The sequence below is a fragment of the Strix uralensis genome, chromosome 17 (genome assembly GCF_047716275.1).
Source record: "Strix uralensis isolate ZFMK-TIS-50842 chromosome 17, bStrUra1, whole genome shotgun sequence".
Taxonomy (NCBI): Eukaryota; Metazoa; Chordata; class Aves; order Strigiformes; family Strigidae; genus Strix; species Strix uralensis.
Genome location: NC_133988.1, coordinates 6082573 through 6101424, shown reverse-complemented (window position 1 = coordinate 6101424; position 18852 = coordinate 6082573). Strand labels below are relative to the sequence as shown.

Here is an 18852-nt window from a genome sequence, read left to right as displayed (position 1 = left end):
CAGTCCCGCCCCCCACGTGCCGTAGCGGGCGCGGCAGCTCCCGTCGCGGGGCCTCCCTCCCCGCGGGGCCTAGGCCTGCGCCGGGCCTGCCCCGGCCGCTGCCCCCCGCCGAGCGCTCCCGGGGCGGGAGAAGTGAGCGCTGCCCCTCCCGTTTTCTGAGGAACGGACCAGCAACGGGCTCCTTATCCTGGAGGTAGGGCTCGGGCAAAGGCCTCACCTCCATCCGTCCGCGAAGCACAAAGGAATGGCGGCGCACTCCGGTCAATGTAAAACCATTTTTTTAATTCTAAATCACTTTCACAACAGTGAAAATTAGTGAACAGTAATGGTAATGCACTAAACAAGCCATTATGGGCTGTGTGCAGTCTGAGTACAAGGGGGGGAAATGGTACGGTACAAAAAGCACACCAAGAAAAAGGTAGAAACAAAAGCGTTAACACTTTTAGACTAGTTCATTCTTTGATTGCCAGAAAATGGGGGCTCTCAGTCATGTTTCTGCAGCCACCTGTCTAAATCCATTACATCTCACCATTAGATGGAAAAAACCCCCAAGCCATGAAAATTCTGTATTTTAAAACATGTTAGTTAAATCAGTTTCAATACCTCTTTTGAACCTATTACAGTCACTTTTCTGTCGTCTTTATCGGAAAAAGGCTTTAAAGGGATACCCTACTCCTCCCTGGATAACCTTCGCTCTTAACATCGAGTTTCTCAATACGAAAAGGAGAAGGAAAACTATCCCTTTTACTACCACATGAACTTTCCCTTTTCAACAGCAGGTGGTGCTGCCTGCTCATGAAAGGAAGTCAAAGCTGCGACATGGTACTACAGCCGGTTGCTGACAGGAATGCAATAAATAGCCTTTCTCCTAGAAAGGGTCCTAGTTACCAACGTACGCTCTTGAGAAGAACCATATGCAGAAGTAGCTAATCAAAAGTGCCATGCAACAAAAGTTGAAGCACCACTTCAACTATTTATAGTTGAGCAATATATCCTGCCAGATTATCATTGCGTCAGGTATAAAATTTGACTAGATGTGGCAAAACACTGCAGAAGCTTTGCAACATTCTACTTGCCAGACGGAATTTTGGAGGTAGGCAAGTTAAACTTCAGTCACCTTCTGTCTTGACACTCAAAGTGAACAGTTTATAATTACATAAATAAGCTTCTACAACAATTAATTAAGGTGCCCTGCCCAGGAACCTTATCCATACACTAGAAAACCCTAGCTACTGAAACAAAGTTTCTGTGAGTTGATTTGTTTTTTCAGTTGTCTGTCTATTGCCAGGGAAGTCACAATATTCATCTTGCAGAAAATCATCGTGACTATCAGCGACCTGAATCAAAATAATCTAAAAACAATTAAGAGAAAAAAAAAGAAATTGCCAAGTCAGAGAAATATGAAAACTCTTCATCTTGCTAGGGAATCTCTCATATCTGCTGTTCTGAAGAAATCTACACAAATACATCAGGAATACTCTTTAAAGCTGTATACCCAACAGGATTCCAAAACAGCTACAGAGTGCTCACCTTCTGAAATATTTTTCCCTCAGCACAAAAATGGTTGTGGTCTCCTCCAGCACTTCAAATTAATTTCTTTGGTAGATACTGCAGAGACTCTTACACTATAGCCATTCTGCTGTGGCATGGAGTAGCTGTATGCACCTGTAGAGAGAAGCTCTTCCAAATATTCCCTACTGTGGCATGTGCTAGCAAAGGCAGGATCTCATTTTTCCTCCTGTATAATTTTACAGTATAAGTTTAACCTCAAAACTCATGTAAAGATGCCTTTTGTTCCTCTCCCCAAACAAGCTGATCTCAGATCTGTAATAGGATTTTATTTGGAGTACATGACCTTGCAGAGAAAGTCTCAAAGCCCTGGGGAGAATAAACGCAGCTACAGTGACAAGGTTGTGAGGGGATTATCCATGAGTGCAGCCACAGGCTGCTGTGCAGAACCAAGGAAGACAACACTGTTTTGTCAGTAAGGAACTGGGCTGGGTGAGGCAGACAGGTGTGTCGTACTGTTCGGCAACCCCACCCAGGTCCACGGCGAGAGAATCTTCCAGTGTCTGGCTCCAGCAAACAGGCTTTAAAAAAATTGCAGCATAAATTTGTATCCCTTCTTCTAACAGCCATTAGAACCGCTTCAGGAGAGGTTTTCCATCACACCAGGAAATAACAGCAAGAAAAAGAAACCAGTCTCCAAACCTGGTTCCATTTGCATTACATGCTGTGCCCAAAGAGTCTCAGCAGTGCTGCAGATGATTTCCTGAAGAAGGTTGGATGTTGATGTGAAGACATTAAATAACATCCACAACTCTGGCAGATCCATCGTGGTTGCCAAGCATGAGATACTGATCACACTGCAGAAGTTTCCTTACCTGCCCAGTCTACCTTGGGGCAACTGTTTCCCATAAACCTGGTGTCACCGATGGGCACAGGATTTCAAAGCAGCGCTCCTATTAGGAGTGGAGCTCAAAGCTAGACCCATGGTTTGTGGCAGGAACCTGTTGTACATGAAGCTGAGCTGAAATACGCTTTTTAACCAATATTTAATTTCCAACTCCGGTGCAAGATGTGAGATTCCTCATTGTGCTGTGGTACCACCAATTCCTGAAGCCCATAGTTAGCTAAGGAACCAGACACCAAGAGGTTTAAAATGAGATGGGGATGCAGTTTGTAACTGTTTCAGTGGCCTTGTTCGCCATGAATATACAGAATAATGGAAAAGATTTATGCAATCAACAGCCAGAACATTATCACCAGAGCCACAAACAGGAAGAGGCGGGATAGAAACTGCTCATCCACATATTGAGGAGTCCCTGGAACAGCTGGAAAACAGGAAGTAAAAAAAAAAACCAAAACAGTTCAGCTCCTTCCTCTTCTCCAGAATCACATATATTCTAAACATAGTACATTCATAAATTGAAAGACATGCAAAGAATCTACTTCGTGAGAAACTGTTGCTATTTCCCACCCTCAGACTGGCCACTCATACTGGAAGATCAGAAGGAAGACAAGCAGCAGCTCCCTGAAGCAGGACTCGCGGTAAACCTGCTCATGACTAATAGCAGCAGGCAGCTCCAAGTGCTAGAGTACACACAGGCCTGCTCGGAGTACTTCTGGGGGCAGTGCTGAGCCAAGTTCACTGCTTAGGTCACTGTTGACTGCTGAGCTAAGTTCACTGTTTCCATCCTAAGGAACTTTACCACCTCTACCTGAGTGCTCCTCCCCATCAAGGTGAAATATCTCTGACTAAGGAAATGGTAAAACAGTCAAAGCTGCATGCATAGCCTTGACCAAGAGAACTAATGAAGAGCCCACGAGCTCTAAAGCTCAAGCCATGCCTTTCTGGAACTGCTGTATTGAATACACAGATGAAAAGCAGATAGAGGAGTTACTTAAATTATGGCTGTTACAACAGCATATATTTACATACTCCTTAGCTCAGTCACACCTCCACACAAATTTTCAGTGGACACTGAAGTATAGTTAAATAGCCAAGTTAATTTGGCCCAAGGACAGCACAGGTCCCTGGCAACACAGGTGTGACATGAAGAATGTGTTTCTGTTTCTCATGTGACGTGGTGTAGATGATTTGCCAGGCACAACCTTTCACAGAGGAAGTCCAGAAAATCCTGGGCAGTAGGTTTTCTTGTTCAAAACAGGTCAACTCTGTCTACAGTGCAGATGGGGAGGAGGTTTTCTGGGGATTACTTAATTTGTAGAGACTAAGACCACTCCTTGGGAGTAACCCAATGTTTTTTTCTTAATTAAAAACAGTGAAATCATTTCACCAGGAAGTTACTTTTAAATTTCTGAAAAAGGAACAATCTTTGCTGTCATTATTTTGTGGTACAGAGCACCAGTTTAAATTTTTCCTTCTCTGCTGTTTTCAAAATATGGGCCTCCTTCATACACCCCTATTGACTCCTTTTTATTATTACTAGAAACTCTAATCCAATTTGTCTCATTTTTCAAAGGGAGTCCTCTGGAGTACCAGAGGAGACATTTGAATTAAAGGGGAGAAGTCCCCAGTGCCACTGTCCCTCTCCAGTTCTACTGTCCTCTCAGGAGGGCCTTCAGCAAATCATATGGAAGTGACAAACTTGCTTCTTATATAAGCACTCGTACAAAACCTGCAAGCCATAGACTATTTTCCCTACTGGGTGTTTTCCCTCATTTTGTGTTTCTGTTTACAACACTGATTTACTTTACTGTTCAGGAAGTTTAGTCATTTAGCAGGCTATTTGTTTAAAAGTTACAAGGAAGTTTGTAAAACATCTGTTTGTCACAGGACTCTTGGAGAAGGTAGGATGCATGGTACCTGGAGGAGGTCGCCCGTCGTTTATGTTGAATGCTGTTGCAAATATACCAAAGGGAAACGCCCCAATTCCAAATGACATTTGGAAGCCACCATCCCCAAATCCAAAGCCCTGGAACCCCTGCAGAGAACAAAGCAACAGAAGAGAAAAAAAGGTACCGATCATTTAAAGCCTATTTCAGAATATTTTGTAAACGTGCAGACATTCCCGCTCACTGGCTTTCATAGGGCTGCAGGACTATCATGCTGTCTGGCAACTTTCAGACTGCCACACTATTGTTAAATAACTCCTTAGGTCTCCTGATTTTAAAATGTTTCACACAGTAGCAAACTTGCCAGAGCAACCCAAAAGTTTGAGAAAATGAAATCTAGGAACTGCAGTTCTTGCTTGAAGGCCACAAATGAACAAAAGCATTTCTGTAACGTTTCTTAGCTTAAAATAGTACAGATCTGACAATATATCAAAATTACCAATTCTATTTAGAATGTCTTAAAAATGTATTAATAATTCTGTGTTAATAGCTATTAGCCATATAAGAAAGGCATTGTAAAAAAATAATCTGCATTGATTTTCATGATACATACGCATCATTTAAACATTCAGTAAAGTGATAAATTGCCAGTGAGATGCATAGAGCATTACAGAGAAGAGTAGTAACAAAAAAACAAAATTACCAGGGGGACTCTAATTAAGGTGGCAGATAAAGTCATCTGGGACAGGAATGCAAGACATAAGGAGGAAAAAAGGAAGAGTTACAATGCAACAACATTGACCCCTATGGGATCCAGACCAAAATACCACATCAAGTCAAAAGATAAGTCTTCGGAATCAAGATGAATTCTACTGTATAAAAGCAGTGCACCACTCGAGAACCAACTGTATATGAATCTAAGTAGTTGAGTCATGTTTGAAAACTGTGGAGAGCTCACAGTCACCATGTTCTGTAATCCAGCAAACTGTCCTCTGATCACAGAATTAAAACAGTGACACCAATTCTGAAAAACCCTCTGGTCTACCACCTCCAAACAGTGGGAGGACAAAGATGGTTTCACTCATATAATAAAAGCCAGACGTTTCTGGGTTGATCCTTGATTTGAGGAGTTAGTCTTTTTACTATGAGTTTTCTCAAACATTTTGCCATTAACTATCAGGCACAGCAAAGTGCTCTGTGTGGCAGGTCCTGCACCAGTAAGGAACAGGAGGGCAGCATCACTACTATGTCTTGATACCAGATTCCTCTGACTTATGACAGCATCAGGTAAAAGGTTCAAACAAGGTATAGCAGCTGATTTAATAACAAGGCAACTCCCTAGCAAGGGAGAACAACTGAGCTGCGATACATTCAATACAGAAATGTTCCTTAATGACACCCAGCAGAGTTGTTTTCTTGAAGCATTAGGTATACAAATGCTCTCTGAGGACTCTAGGCTGAGTTACATGGAAATATGCAATTGTTTCATCAGGTCATGCTCACTGCCACTGTGCTAAAGAATGCTGTGGTCTGTCCTACTGGCTACTCCCACGTCTGTTCAACCTATGCCAGCTGCTGTTTACATTCACTCTATGTAATCTCCTCAACAAAACCACAGATCCTTCTTCAAATGAACATGTATCCAACAGACATCTACGTTCTTTCACTTGTAATGCCATGGTACAGTAACATCCCATGGAAATGCTAGAAGCAGGCGTCAATGCCAAAAAGTAAGTTCACACATGGTTTTATATTTCCATGACAAGTATAGTTTGATGGAAATATACTTCCACAAAGAATTTTCAAACCAAAGTGTTCCTTGTATTTATATATGGAGAACAATCAACTATGAAGAGCATTTCCAGTGATGCCACAAAGGGCTGTTTTCATGTTTCACCGTTCAAGTTAGCCCATTCTTTGGGATGCTGGAGAGTACTATAGGAATGGAGTATTCTGCCACACTGCAGCTATCAATTATTCATTCACCTACTGGGGATAAGCAAGAAATGTAAGCTATAGGATCCTCACACAGGATCTCATGCACACATTATGTCCTCCAGGATGAATAAATACCACCATCAATAAAAACAACCTAGCTGCTCGAGCTTGTTTTTTCACTTACCCCTCTGTTCTCTGGTTCAGGTCTCTGTCCTTGGGGTCGTGGCGGAGTTTTCTCTCTGCAGGAAGTAGTGAAATTAGCTCAAGTGCAAGCATACATGACAATCGTATCTGCAATAGCCTGGCTAACAAGACAGAACAAACACAGAGCACGCTCTCAGAGGGCTGTGCTGCAGCAGAGCTGGAGGTAGTGTGGGAGTGAGTAGACCATCCAGTTTATAAACCTTCAGCATCACATTGCTGAATTAAGGTACTGCACTTCTGAATAACAAAGTCCCATTGCAAAGGCTAGAAACTGAGGACACGAACATTTTACATAAGCTTCTCCAGTCAGGTAACATTCATTGCAACCTGCCACTTATAACTGATAATTAACACCCAATTCCAATTAAAATAAATTGCCAGTTGAACAAGAAATAAGATGTGTAAACCCACGTCCTGAAAAAGCCAGAAATATCTGGCAGAAATGTCAGTTCTATCTGTCCTTTGACAAAGTATTTCAAACTGTGAATTCAGCACTGTGGTATTTTCCTCTTAAGACCTTAAACTAAAGTTTCATCTTTAGTTTTCACAGAAAAATGGTTGGGTTTAGGTTTCTTACCTGGGGTCCTGTTGCCCAGTGCTACCTCTTCCATACAGAGGAATAACTTTATCTCGACTGATTCCTGCTTTGCATACAGGACACACTTGTCTGTTTGGCCTGGTCTCTAGCCACTGAAAGAAAGGAAATTATAAGAAAACTAGTACAAGACCATGAAAACAACAACATGCAAACCTCATTTGTAGCCAGGCAGAGAAACTTTAGCAATTTCTCAGAAAGCCATGGAGCAAAACATTTTAATAAGGGCCAAGTACTCTCCAGAGTGGAGTTGGCATTTTGGCTGTTTTTCTGGTATAATCCACTTGCTGATGTGTACACATTCAGAACTGCACTGGAGTAAAATATGAAGAAAAACAGTACCAACAGTCCTGCGTAGGCCAAAGGCCAGTGTAGATACCCTCCTTTCATTTATCTTTTCTATAATTGTACCACAATGTAAAACACTACATATGCAAAGAGAAATACACTCAACACTTAAGCCTGCAAACTAAACCCCTACAGTAACTGCCTACAGTAACTCTCCTACCAAAACTGGGAATACTCGGTGTTTAAGAAACTCAAAAGTGGGAGGCAAGTGGAACAGAAGCTAAGTTTCCTTTATGCCGAAAGAGCAGATTGCAAGGTGTTGCGCATGAAGTTGCATTAGCACATTGCGGTTGCCCTGGAGAGAAAGAAGTGCATTTGAAAAGAGGGGGATACTCCAGAGAACCAAGGGCTTTATTGAGTAACAGGAGCTGATGAAAGACAAAGTAAAAGAAAACCTGTCTTACCTGGTGTAAACAAGGCCAACTGTGAGCATTCCCAGGACAATTTGTTCACAGAGCAGAAAAAGAGGGGAAAATAGAATTAGTTACTGACAGCTCTATCCAACAAATGTATAAAGTGTACCCGGATAGCGCAGCTTGGAGACAACAGAATCCTGGAATCCAGACGGGCCAGTTCCATAACCTCCCATTAAAATAACTTTTGAAAGCACAGCCCAAGCCCAATCTCCACTGATCTTTTCAGGTTATGCAATCTAACTAAGTTGCTAACGTGATTCTCTGCATATCACCTTTGATTCTTGGGTCCTCATCCATACCAAAGGCCTATACAGAGGCTTAATTAATCTTAGTGTTTACTGTACAGATTTTCTCTTCTGATACCATGAAAAGATATCCCTGAGCTAAGATGCAAATGAGGAAGGTGTCAGTAGTGATACTTCAGGATCTTAAAAGAAGTCATGCAAGAAACATTTAGATAAAACATCGGCCACATTCACACAATCATGGAATAACTCGGGCTGGATGGTACCTTGGGTGGCCTGTAGTCCAACTTGATGCTCAGCAGGGTCAGCTATTGAGATCAGACCCGGTTGCTCAGGGCAGAGAAATTCCCATTATACAGAACTACTCTTAAGATTCAATTAACATGGCAACTTAAATAAGGTCAAAGACAAACAAGCAAGCTATGAGATAAAACTGCTAAACAGCCATCTGCTTTCACAGTGTTCTTGACAACACTATTCAGACAAGATACATGCTAATTTTTAAGGTTCCATTCTTCCAAATCCTTTTGTGGAATAATTTAATCTAATTTAATTTTAACATGCCATCAGCAAGCGATTTTCCATCTCCTCCTAGAATAAAAACCTGGACTTTCAGATGTTACGTACATATACACAGAAAAAAAATGCTCTTTTAGGCCTCTTTTTATTAAATAGCATAATTTAGCCTACCACGTAAAACAAACCAAAAACCCAAACAACCCCAACCATTTGGCCATGTCAATCCTTAATAACTTCTTAACATTCAAGAAAGAGTATATTCTAGACCAAGTTACCTAAATAAGAAATGCTGCATGCTTACTATATTTGTGCAGTACATTCCCAAGTCAGATCAAAGAACTGAAAAGTTAGTATTACAACTGCAATACCATGGGAAAAGAGAAATAGCCCACATGTAAAAGCTTGTTATCTAATTTTATTTTTTTTTATGGTTTCAAAGGGAAAAACAGACAAGCTTGTAGGAAGTATGAAAACTACAATTTGTCCTCCAGAACCTAGTTTCAGATGCAGGTTTAGGTATGCACAGGTTAGAAAGGAATTTAGGTCTGAACAAGGTATCTATGCTAGACCAGACAGCACAAATAAAATAACACACATAACCAAGCAGAATCAATGAACACTGAACTGTCTATGTGGGGGCCACTCGTTTTTTTGCTTTTACAAAATAATCTAGAAGCATAGGAAGTTTAAAACACAAAAAACCCACTCCCTGGCACATGAGCCAAAAGAAACAGTGGAGGAGCAAAATCAAACTGCGCCTAAAGCAAAACCATAGTCCCTACTCATTTTATATAAAAGGCATTTTATTTGACATCTAGAACTATAAAAATCATAGGCTTTTATGTGACCAGAGATAGACGGCGTTCTGGTTTATCTGTGGGGGTCTGAGTACTTACCAGAAGAGATGTCCACACAAGCTGATAACTGCATCCTTGGCAGTGTCTAAACAGATGTTACATTCAAAAGTATTGTCCTGATTAGCATTGTCCCCAGCACCGTTACTGCTACTGCTGCCACTGGTCCCTCCAGTACTGGAGTTCTTTGTTGATGCAGAAGTCGCGGGTCCTTTGCTTGCCATCCTCAAGAACTACCCAGACACAAGGTCAAGAAAATTGTCCTGCTGGAATCCTAGCAGTGAGAAAGGGAAAAAAACCCAAACCATCAAACAGCTTCTTGGCATCGCATTCTTGTCCTGTTCCAAACTGGTAGTGATTTACCTAAGAAGCACTTCAATCCTGTTGTTGATGGTTTTAGTTTAACATAGCCAAGAGGGATCTTTTTTTAGAAACTAAGCTACTTTAAAGTCCTGTAGTAGGACCTGGCTGATATGTGACCTGTATTTTAAAGTTACTGATAAGCAACTGAGATCCACAGCCAAAACAAACCCATCGTATTTTCTCATAAATACCATTTGCTATGAGAAGAATGGGCTCACCTAGTCATACATGCTCTTCCAGAAATTCAATGCAAGTCATAACTGTGAGTGCAGTCTGAAATAGGTTTTAATCATGAAGCAACATACAGTTTGGACAGACTGACTTAATGCATAGTTTTAAGTTCAATGTTCATTAATTTGGAATATTAATGATAAATAATGGCAAGCAAAGGTGACAGTACTTGATTTGTCTCATCAGCAGTATATTGCTTCTATCACAGCAGTGTGTTGATATGACTATCAAACATCTCTAGTACTTTCAATCAGACATTTATAATCTAGTAGTAATGCAGAAGTACTAAAAATTTTAATTTTACTTACATGCTTTCACCTCTCATTAATATAATCATATTTATCAAAGAACACCATTTATTTTATTTCAGTAACAACCACCTCCACAGTCTAATTCCTTGATATGCAAATTCCACAGTACCTAAAACTCAGCACAAGGCATTTACGTTTTCAGAAACAAACACTTTTACCAGTACAAGATTTTTAATCCAAGAACTAAAAAAGTTTCAGAAGTTACAGAAATTAATTCACCAAAACAAAAATGCTTAAAATATTCCACTGTGCTTTTCATGAAACACTGACATCATGTTGCTGCTGCAGGGATATGAATACATAGATGAGATTGTGAGAAAGAAACAGGTGATTGTCTGAACTTTTTGCAAACAGTTAAGCATTTTAAAAGGGCAACCTGAATATTTCAGAAGCTAATTTATTTGCAAACTTACCCCACAAGCATTAAAGACTTTCCTTAGTGGTTCCCTCTTTGTAGCAGTGCTGAAGCACAGGTGCAGGGCAGCAAAATAAAACCTCAGTATCTCTAGCTGTTATTGTCAACAGCTTTTTTCATACAATACAATCCCACTGCATGGTCATGAAAGCATCATACTCAAGCCTCATGAAGGTATTGCCGTGAAGACACTCAATTACAGCAAGTAAAATATATTTTTGCAGAGCTTTTTCACTCAGTTACATCATTTTGCACAGTGTCCCAGAAGGGCAGCTTTGTATTCACAGATGCTGTACTTTAACATACATTGCTTTCAGCACTGCTGACTCTTAGCATTTCACACCATGAGTTCATTTACTCTCAGCAGCAATCCAGTTCATTGTACAAAATTAAAATTAATGTTAGTTCAAGACAGATGGAAGTGCTGCCAGCCCACAAACTACACGTTAAAGACGCCTGGATTTTTCACACATCCTTACTACCAGATTCTTCAGACTATCTTGCTCAGTAGTTTAATGCTTAAACCTTACCAACTTAGACCTATAAATATTTGCTGGGAATTAATATCAAGAAATCTCCTTAAAACTAAGACCTTCAACACACTGTAAAAAACGCTAGCATCATTGTGTGGAATGGGCACAAGAAATGTCTGGCTCTTACATCTTGGCATATAACACAAGGTATCTATAGTATCTACGTAGAAGAGGCAAAGAAATTAATTTGTGTCCCTAAAACCAATGGGGGAAGAAGGTGCTTTTTTTCCATATATTTAACATCAGAAGTCTGGAAACTCATCAAAAAGATAAAATCTGTATCTTCACAAACACCTAATTAAAAAACCCTTAGCTTTTAGTAACTATGAAAAATAAATCAATCATTAGGTTATGAAGAAGGATGATAGAGAAATCAATAGGAATATCAGTAATGTAATGGAATAAAGATGGTTGAGACAGAAGAAAGATCAAAATGATATAACACAACAGGCACTGAATCTACTCTCCCAGAAGAAGGTCATTCCTTAGTCTGTACTGGGACCCTCTCCTAATTATTTCTCCACAGGCTGATTGGGCCTGATGAACTATTAGGATATAACCAATTTAAAATATCAAAAAACATATCAAAACACAACAATAAAAATAATCAATCTTATTCTGAAAAGCCTTCTCAAACATTTGCTCTTGTCCGTGGAATACTGTTTAACATAATAGGTCTATAACAAGCGCTGTTGGAGTCTGTTGATCTGCAAATCACACTGCCTATATACAAAGAAGCAAGCATGAAACAGCATCCAATGACTAAACTTACATTTGATAATCATGTATTGTATCACCTGTGAACACACAAGTGAATCCTGAAGTTCAACGGCAAATTCAACTCATTCTGAGTGTAGAACAAGCTCAAAATTGTTGAAATGTCACTTGAACTACTTAAACTCCAAGACAAAACCTTTTAGGGGGAAAAAAAATCCCCAAACTACAAACTAAAAAAAGAAACAATCAACACAACAGGCCAAACAAACCCCATTTTCATTTTGATGTAGAGTTCACAAGGAAGACTGTGAGTACACTGGGCTATAACATGACCTTTGAGGTTAACTAAACAGAATTCAGAGATGCCAGTCCAAGTTTGTTAAACCCTTGTCCTTTAGATCAGGTCTCCAAATCAACCCCAGACACATGATGAGTAGCAAACAAAACAAGAGAAAGGATATAAAAATCATTTAACTGCAAGCATTCAAAGATTTCCTCTTTTTTCTTTCTTGCTTCTTTGCTCTTTAGATATTTACAGGAAAACAGTATCTTTGTTACTTAAAAGCCATCTATATTAGCTGCTTTTTTCCTTTAAATCATGACCCCTATGATATCCCAACAGGATGTTCTGAAAATGACTGAATCACTGACATTTACTACATCCAAGAATCAAGAGTGGCAACAGATGAATGGTTAAGAAACAAAGAACCCATTTTCAAGTAGTTTTCCTAAATAAAAAAAAGTCTGGTGGAGCGTGAAGAAGAGATGGAATTGAATATACATGTTTAGGGATCCAGCACAAATCCCACTGAGTTGCGTAAAGAATAAGCATGGCTGAAAGAGCTGGTGAAACTGGTCCTCCAAGAAGCAGATGGCACACTGGGACCTGAAAGTTTCGTGACAACTGAGAGCACAGGAGGTCTATGAAAAAAGTAAGTGCAGGAAACTGCTAAGGTCTATGTACAGTGTATAAATACTGTGTATAAATCTCACAGGCAATAAGAAATAAATTTTACTCAATTACTTAAATACTTTAAAAACTAAATCTATAAATCTAGTGGGAGAAACTGCACACCAGGAAAATGTGAGCCCAATGGCTACTGTAGAAGATCACGTTTCTGAACTCAGCAAATGAAAAATGACTGCATTTGCCAAAGTACACTGACCTGACTCTAAAAATACAAGAGACACTTCAAAACAGACTGGGAGAGTTTCCACTGTAAATTAAACCATACAAAAAAAAAAAAAAAAAAAAATCCACTGGAAAACAGCAGGTGAACAATAATTCAACTTGAGAAAGACGGAGAGGGAGTACAGATTAGAAGCTCATGTCACCTGTATGAAACAACTGTAGAACACATGTTCACAGCACTACAACATTAGGATGTTTGAAGTATTTACTTTTTAACCCTCTTTCATGAGCAATGAGAAAAATTTCTGGTGAGGATATAGGACTCTGCCCAGTTTATTAGTAAAACCCAAAGTTTATTCCTCTTTGCAATATCTAATACATAACAATGAAATAAAAAGAGTATTGTTGGATGTAAAATTCCACTAGAAAAACACTTTTCCATATATCTTTCCTAACGAATCTTATTTTATCTAGGATTACTAAAATTGAAACAATCCAAATCTAGTTTGTTTCAGAAACAAGTTCTGATTTACTTTCTGAACTTCTTGCTGTTTAAATCAAAAGGAAAACTTGTCAGGTTATTTTTCTTATCACTACAGTGACAATGTCATTTTCAGACACATATGACAAATTTTATAAAAGGAATAGTAACATTAGAAAATCTATCTAAATTTAAAAATATTACTCAGACTTTACATAAATATACCCACTCATAAGTTTAACAGAAATCTGATTCTTAACCTATTAGAATTGCCTGGACTTGAAGTTAAACTAACAGGTAACTTTAGTTGATAATTGTTGACAGTGCCTAGAAGTCCATTTACTTCTTGACAGCCATTTTTAGATGTTCTTAGCAAATACATGACTGAAGTCCTACTGTCAATCATTAAATACACATTTATCTCTCACTACCTTTTTACTCTATTCTGTCCCCCAAACATGTTACATTTTAACACCTCAGAAACATTTTCTGAGTTCATCTTTTCACTTCCTGTAACATGTACAGCATCATGTACCCACTTTTTAGGATTACCATGCAGTGGTCCCAACATACAAGTTTACATGACCACTAGGTCTTGCAAAATCAGCCATTTGCCTGACAGACCAACGTGCCCTTGCTTGGCCTCATTTCATTAATTGGGATTCTGCAAGGTATGTCTGTGTTACAGTTGCTGCTTCCAGGATAAGAGCCCTGCTGAGAGGCAGTTTTGGCAACTCTACAGATTCAATATACCTCAGAAATGCAAGACAGTGTTACAAACTATCCAAGAAAGCAAGTCCTGAAAGTAATTCTTTTTTTAAAAACCATTCCATAAAAGTGTAATATAGACTCCAAGAAAACATTGCACAATTCTTTAAACAAATATTTTATCTTCTTACTCATTAAGTCCAAAGGAAAAAAAAGGAAAGAAAATTGATATAACCAGTTGGGTAATACTACCTGAGCATTTTCCTGGTTTGGAGTGTTATGTAAAATATTAAATGGCCTCTAAATGGGCTAACCAGGTTAGCAGCAAAATGTAAAAATCAAACAAAATAGTTATGATGTGGGTTATGAAGTAATAAGCCATTCCCAACAGGACAAAAAAAAAAAAAAAAAAAAAAAAAGACACGTAGCAGAAGCTACCGCTTTGCGACCATACCTAGAGCCGGACATTTATCTACCGCGAACGGGCGCTTCTCCTCGCAGAGGGTTTCAGCTCTGCCTCAGAGCGCGGGGCCAGGCACCGGCAAGGCCGCTGAACCCGGGGATTTCGGAGGAAAACCCTCGCAGGCGGCGCCGGGCCCTGCGCGCCGCGGCGGCGGCGAACCCCGGGCCGGAGCTCCGGCAGCGAGGGCGGCACACGCCGGGCCCGCCGCGGCGCTGGGCGGGCACCGGGGCTGCGGGACCAGGGCCGGAGCCGGGCTGGCGAAGGCCGGGGCTCCCGCGGCGCCCCTCGTCCCGCTCCGCCCGCCCCCGCCTCGCTCGTTTCAAACGGGCTCAGGCGGCTCCGGCCTTCCAGCGGCCCCCGGGCACGGCTCGGCCCCGCTCCCGCTCCCTTCGCGCCTCAAAGCCGCCGCCCGGCCTCGGCTCCCCCCCGCCCCTCCGCCCCTAAGCCGGGATCCGCTCGGCTCACCGGCGGGTCTCGCTGCTCCCCCGCAGCAGCCCCGAGCCGCTCCCCTGCCAGCGGCCGCCGTCACCTGACCGCCCGGAAGCCCGGCCCTGACGGAAGGGACCGGCCTCCCCGCTGCCGCGCCGGGCCGCGAGGCCGCGTTCCGCCCGCCCGGGGCTGCCCCGGGTTGCCCCGCGCCCCCGGGTTGCCCCACCGGGCGGCTGCTGGGAAACGGAGCAGCGGTGCCGCGGGCCGGGTGCGGGGTGTCGCGGGGGGCGGTTAGCGCTGCCGGGCTGCCCGCCCTTCCGCCGGGCCCCCGAAGCGGACCCCGGGCCGGTTGTTACCTCAGCGAGGGAACCGCTCCGGTGCGTTCAGCCCCTGCTCAGTCACCACCACCACAACCCCTGCCTGCGCGCTGTTTCTCTTGCAGTTTTGCTGCCTGCTCATGGTGAGGTGTTGCGGGGGCTGTGTCCAAACGCCTGCCTCTAAAAGAGCAAAAACTACATATCGCCAACAGCAGCGAATGTTCGGGCCAAGCAGGGAAGGAAGGAAGGCGGCAGCTTTGAGGGAAACAAATTGTTCAAATGTGTGTGCAGAGTGCTAAGGTCCGAGCAGAGGAGCATCTCCAGGATGGGAATAGAGAGCTTTATAAAGGTATTTACACATCTGTGAGGAACCACAGAGACAAAGGGAGGGAGAAGAGGGGGCCTGGTGTGTGAAGGAGAGGGTCAGAGCTGAGAGAGGTCACCAAGAAGGCATCTCTGAAGGGTTTTGTCCCTGCTCTGAGAACACCCCACCAGTTCTGAGGACACCAAGGCAGAAAACAGCACAAAATTACTTGCTGTTTTACACAGTGGAGAATGGGTGATTCCTAAACCAAGGTCTCCCCCTAAAAGCAACTCTTACAAGGGAGTAGTTAAGGTAAGAAGTGGAGGGAGGTTGGTGCCAAGGGAGCCTATCAGAAGGAGACTGAGGATGTTGTCAGAGGCCTGTCTACTGGCTGGTGGCCTGAGACTACCCAACTCTAGTGTTCAGCAATATAAAACCACAGCTGTATCGTGTTGCTTTCAGTAGCATGTTGGCCTGGCAAGCCCCGTGTCAAAATGGTCATCCAGCAGCCCAGCTGGAATTACCATACATGTTAACATATCATACTGGAAAATTTGTAGTTGAGAGGAAGATGGAGATAATATCTGAAAATTAGAGTACTCATGGCATTAGAACACAGGTTGTAAAGCTGTCCTACCCACACTAGCAGTGTATTTGCTGTCTGTGAAAATTTCTCTGACAAAGCAGGTGATCTCATTTTCAACAAGACAATAAAGCAACACAGTTTGGCACAGCTTCAGTATTCAAGCAAAAATTTGGCATCTCAGTGTAGTAGTATCTGATTAGTAAGAAGTTAACAAGGCCCCAAAGGTATAAATGGTATTCTCCAGAGGCTGGTTAAAACAAGGATGAGCTTGTGAAGTTTGGACCAGCTCGGACTAGTCACCATGTATGTCTAGAGTCAAAAGAATTTCAGTATAAAGAGTAAAAAGAGGTTTATTTTGGTGTAATAATCATGGGAATAACGCTCAGAACAGTCTTTGTTGTTTGGGTGTCATATGAGAACTAAAGCAACCTGAAAAGAAACACAGTTACTGCCACAGACAACATAGCCAGTGAATATTTTCACTGCCCAGTGATAATTTTGACATTTTATTTATGTTTTAAGTCTCAGAAGAATGGAATATTATTATGCATTTCTATAATGACTTGTTTACAGTACCCCTGTTCCACTTATAGCAAGTGTTTTCTTCTTAAAACGGAAAAGATGCAGAGGCAGGCAATGAATAAGATTGGGTGAATGGAAAGGGTGGTATACAAGAAGAGAATGAAAATGTTAATCTTGTTTACAGCTAAGGTTAATAGGAGGGGAACAGCCTTGTATAATACAGTAGGTCAGCTGGAGAATATACATGGGATATTCAGATTTACTCCCCTTGGCGAAGAATAATTACGTTGAATGGTGATAATAAGTGATGCAAGGGAACGCTTTCCTTATCAAAGCTAGGAATTCAGCTTTCAAAGAGCTATATACCATGTGCACAATGAGAATAGAAATATCATTTATATTTATGTATATTCTAATGGTGATATGTGTATCATTCTTCATTGTAGCTGGTAGCCAGTAATTGCTTAGAGTTAGAAAACCCTTGTGCCCTGGTTGCCAGTTCATTCTCATGGTGTGCATGACAATAAATCACTTTGATTTATTCACTTTTTCATGATCTAAGTCACAAGATTGTCAAATATAATGTTGATATTTATGGTACACATAATCCCCTCCTAAAATTCTTAATTATGAGTGTCTTACATGTATCACAAATCCAAGTCCTTGAACCTCTTTATCAGTATTTTTCTCATCAATTCTCCCTGGTTACTTGTATTTTAAACCCAATGGTATCTTAATTCAGTATTAAATCATGTCTGGGAATACTCTTCCTTCCTTGAAATTTCCATGCAAAAGAGTTCCTATCTGTCTGTGGCCTTTTGCCTTTGTTCAGCAACAGCCATTTCCAAGAGCTTCTGCTCATTTCACTTTTCTGTTTTCAATACCACACCAGAAAGGTGGGAGACTATACAGCTATTTCTGGTATGTGACATGCATCCATCTGGTTTTTTTCTGGATCGTATCTCTGGAAACTGCCATATTTCAAAGAGTAGGCCCATAAGCACACTGCAATGTGCCTGATCTGCTTGAGTTAAACATGCTTTGAAGCATCTGGTGCTTGACATCTGTGAAGGCAAATAATCGAGCCGAAACATGGTCACAATCTGTTATAGAAACCCCCATGTGTCTAACAGCCAGTTAGAAGGAAATGGCCAGAAGAGTATTGTTAAGTCAAGATGAAAGATCCACCAAGGCATGTTGGTTAAGAGCATTAATAGAACATCTCCCATGCAATCTTCAGGTTTTTTGAGTTAAAGATTTAATGCCTTTTTAGAGGTCAATTTGTTATCCTTGGAACTTGTTATTCCATATTTATGGACAAAGCAGCTGCAAAAGGCACAGGCAGAGGAGATGCATGTTTTCTTTCCCCTGCCAGAGGTGGAGATATTAGATGCTTTTTGCCTGATACAGTTTACATATCTTAATGAATCTTGTGTGTCTAGTATCTTTTCTTACCTGCTTTTGAAAGATAACTTCCTACAGCAGATGGATCCCATCCTATCTCATGCTTTCGAGGTAGAAGATTTTTGAGCTGTCTACAACATAAGAACGTCTGACTCTCTATCAAAAACTTAATTTGAGTGCTGTCAGTATTTCTGAAGTAGTGAAATTACCATCTCACAAAATGTGATAAAATGCTGAGAATTTTATTACAGTTGCTTGCTCCTTTCACATCCTTATCCTTTAATGCCAAGTATTCTCTCTTTCTCTACAAACACAAAAGCAGTATGGGCTTTCTGGTATCACTGGTATTTTTCACTCTTAATTTGTGTGAGCTGTTACATCTGAGAAATGTCAAGATATTTTCCTGTACAGCACACGTGAAAGGAGGCTGTCCACCAACAGATGGATGCTCAAACAAGTCATGTTTACTTTCAACAATTTCCCACCGATGGGCACCGCTGTTCCAGGTAGCACAAACC

At 41.3% G+C, this 18852-nt stretch overlaps 1 protein-coding gene and 1 long non-coding RNA gene across 4 annotated transcripts; one reads left to right on the top strand and one right to left on the bottom strand.

Annotated features, from left to right (window-relative positions):
* The first annotated feature begins 35 nt into the window (after positions 1-35).
* Positions 36-13017, top strand: LOC141951467 (uncharacterized). 2 transcript variants are annotated; one of them, XR_012631352.1, is made up of 3 exons: positions 36-193; positions 4301-4482; positions 12611-13017. It is a non-coding gene; the product is annotated as an uncharacterized LOC141951467 (long non-coding RNA). The 2 variants fall into 2 exon arrangements; XR_012631351.1 differs by lacking the exon at positions 12611-13017 and adding an exon at positions 5792-6390.
* RNF185 (ring finger protein 185) lies at positions 262-15313 on the bottom strand. Of its 2 annotated transcripts, none has more exons than XM_074887762.1 (7): positions 15238-15313; positions 9461-9692; positions 7789-7807; positions 7019-7131; positions 6422-6476; positions 4331-4448; positions 262-2834 (listed from the first exon to the last, which is right to left on the bottom strand). In XM_074887762.1, exons 2-7 carry the CDS (start codon positions 9640-9642, stop codon positions 2737-2739), a joined length of 585 nt encoding a protein of 194 aa, XP_074743863.1. In that variant the 5' UTR covers positions 9643-9692; positions 15238-15313; the 3' UTR covers positions 262-2736. The 2 variants fall into 2 exon arrangements, with proteins under 2 accessions (XP_074743863.1, XP_074743864.1); XM_074887763.1 differs by lacking the exon at positions 15238-15313 and adding an exon at positions 14764-15168.
* Positions 15314-18852: the final 3539 nt, after the last annotated feature.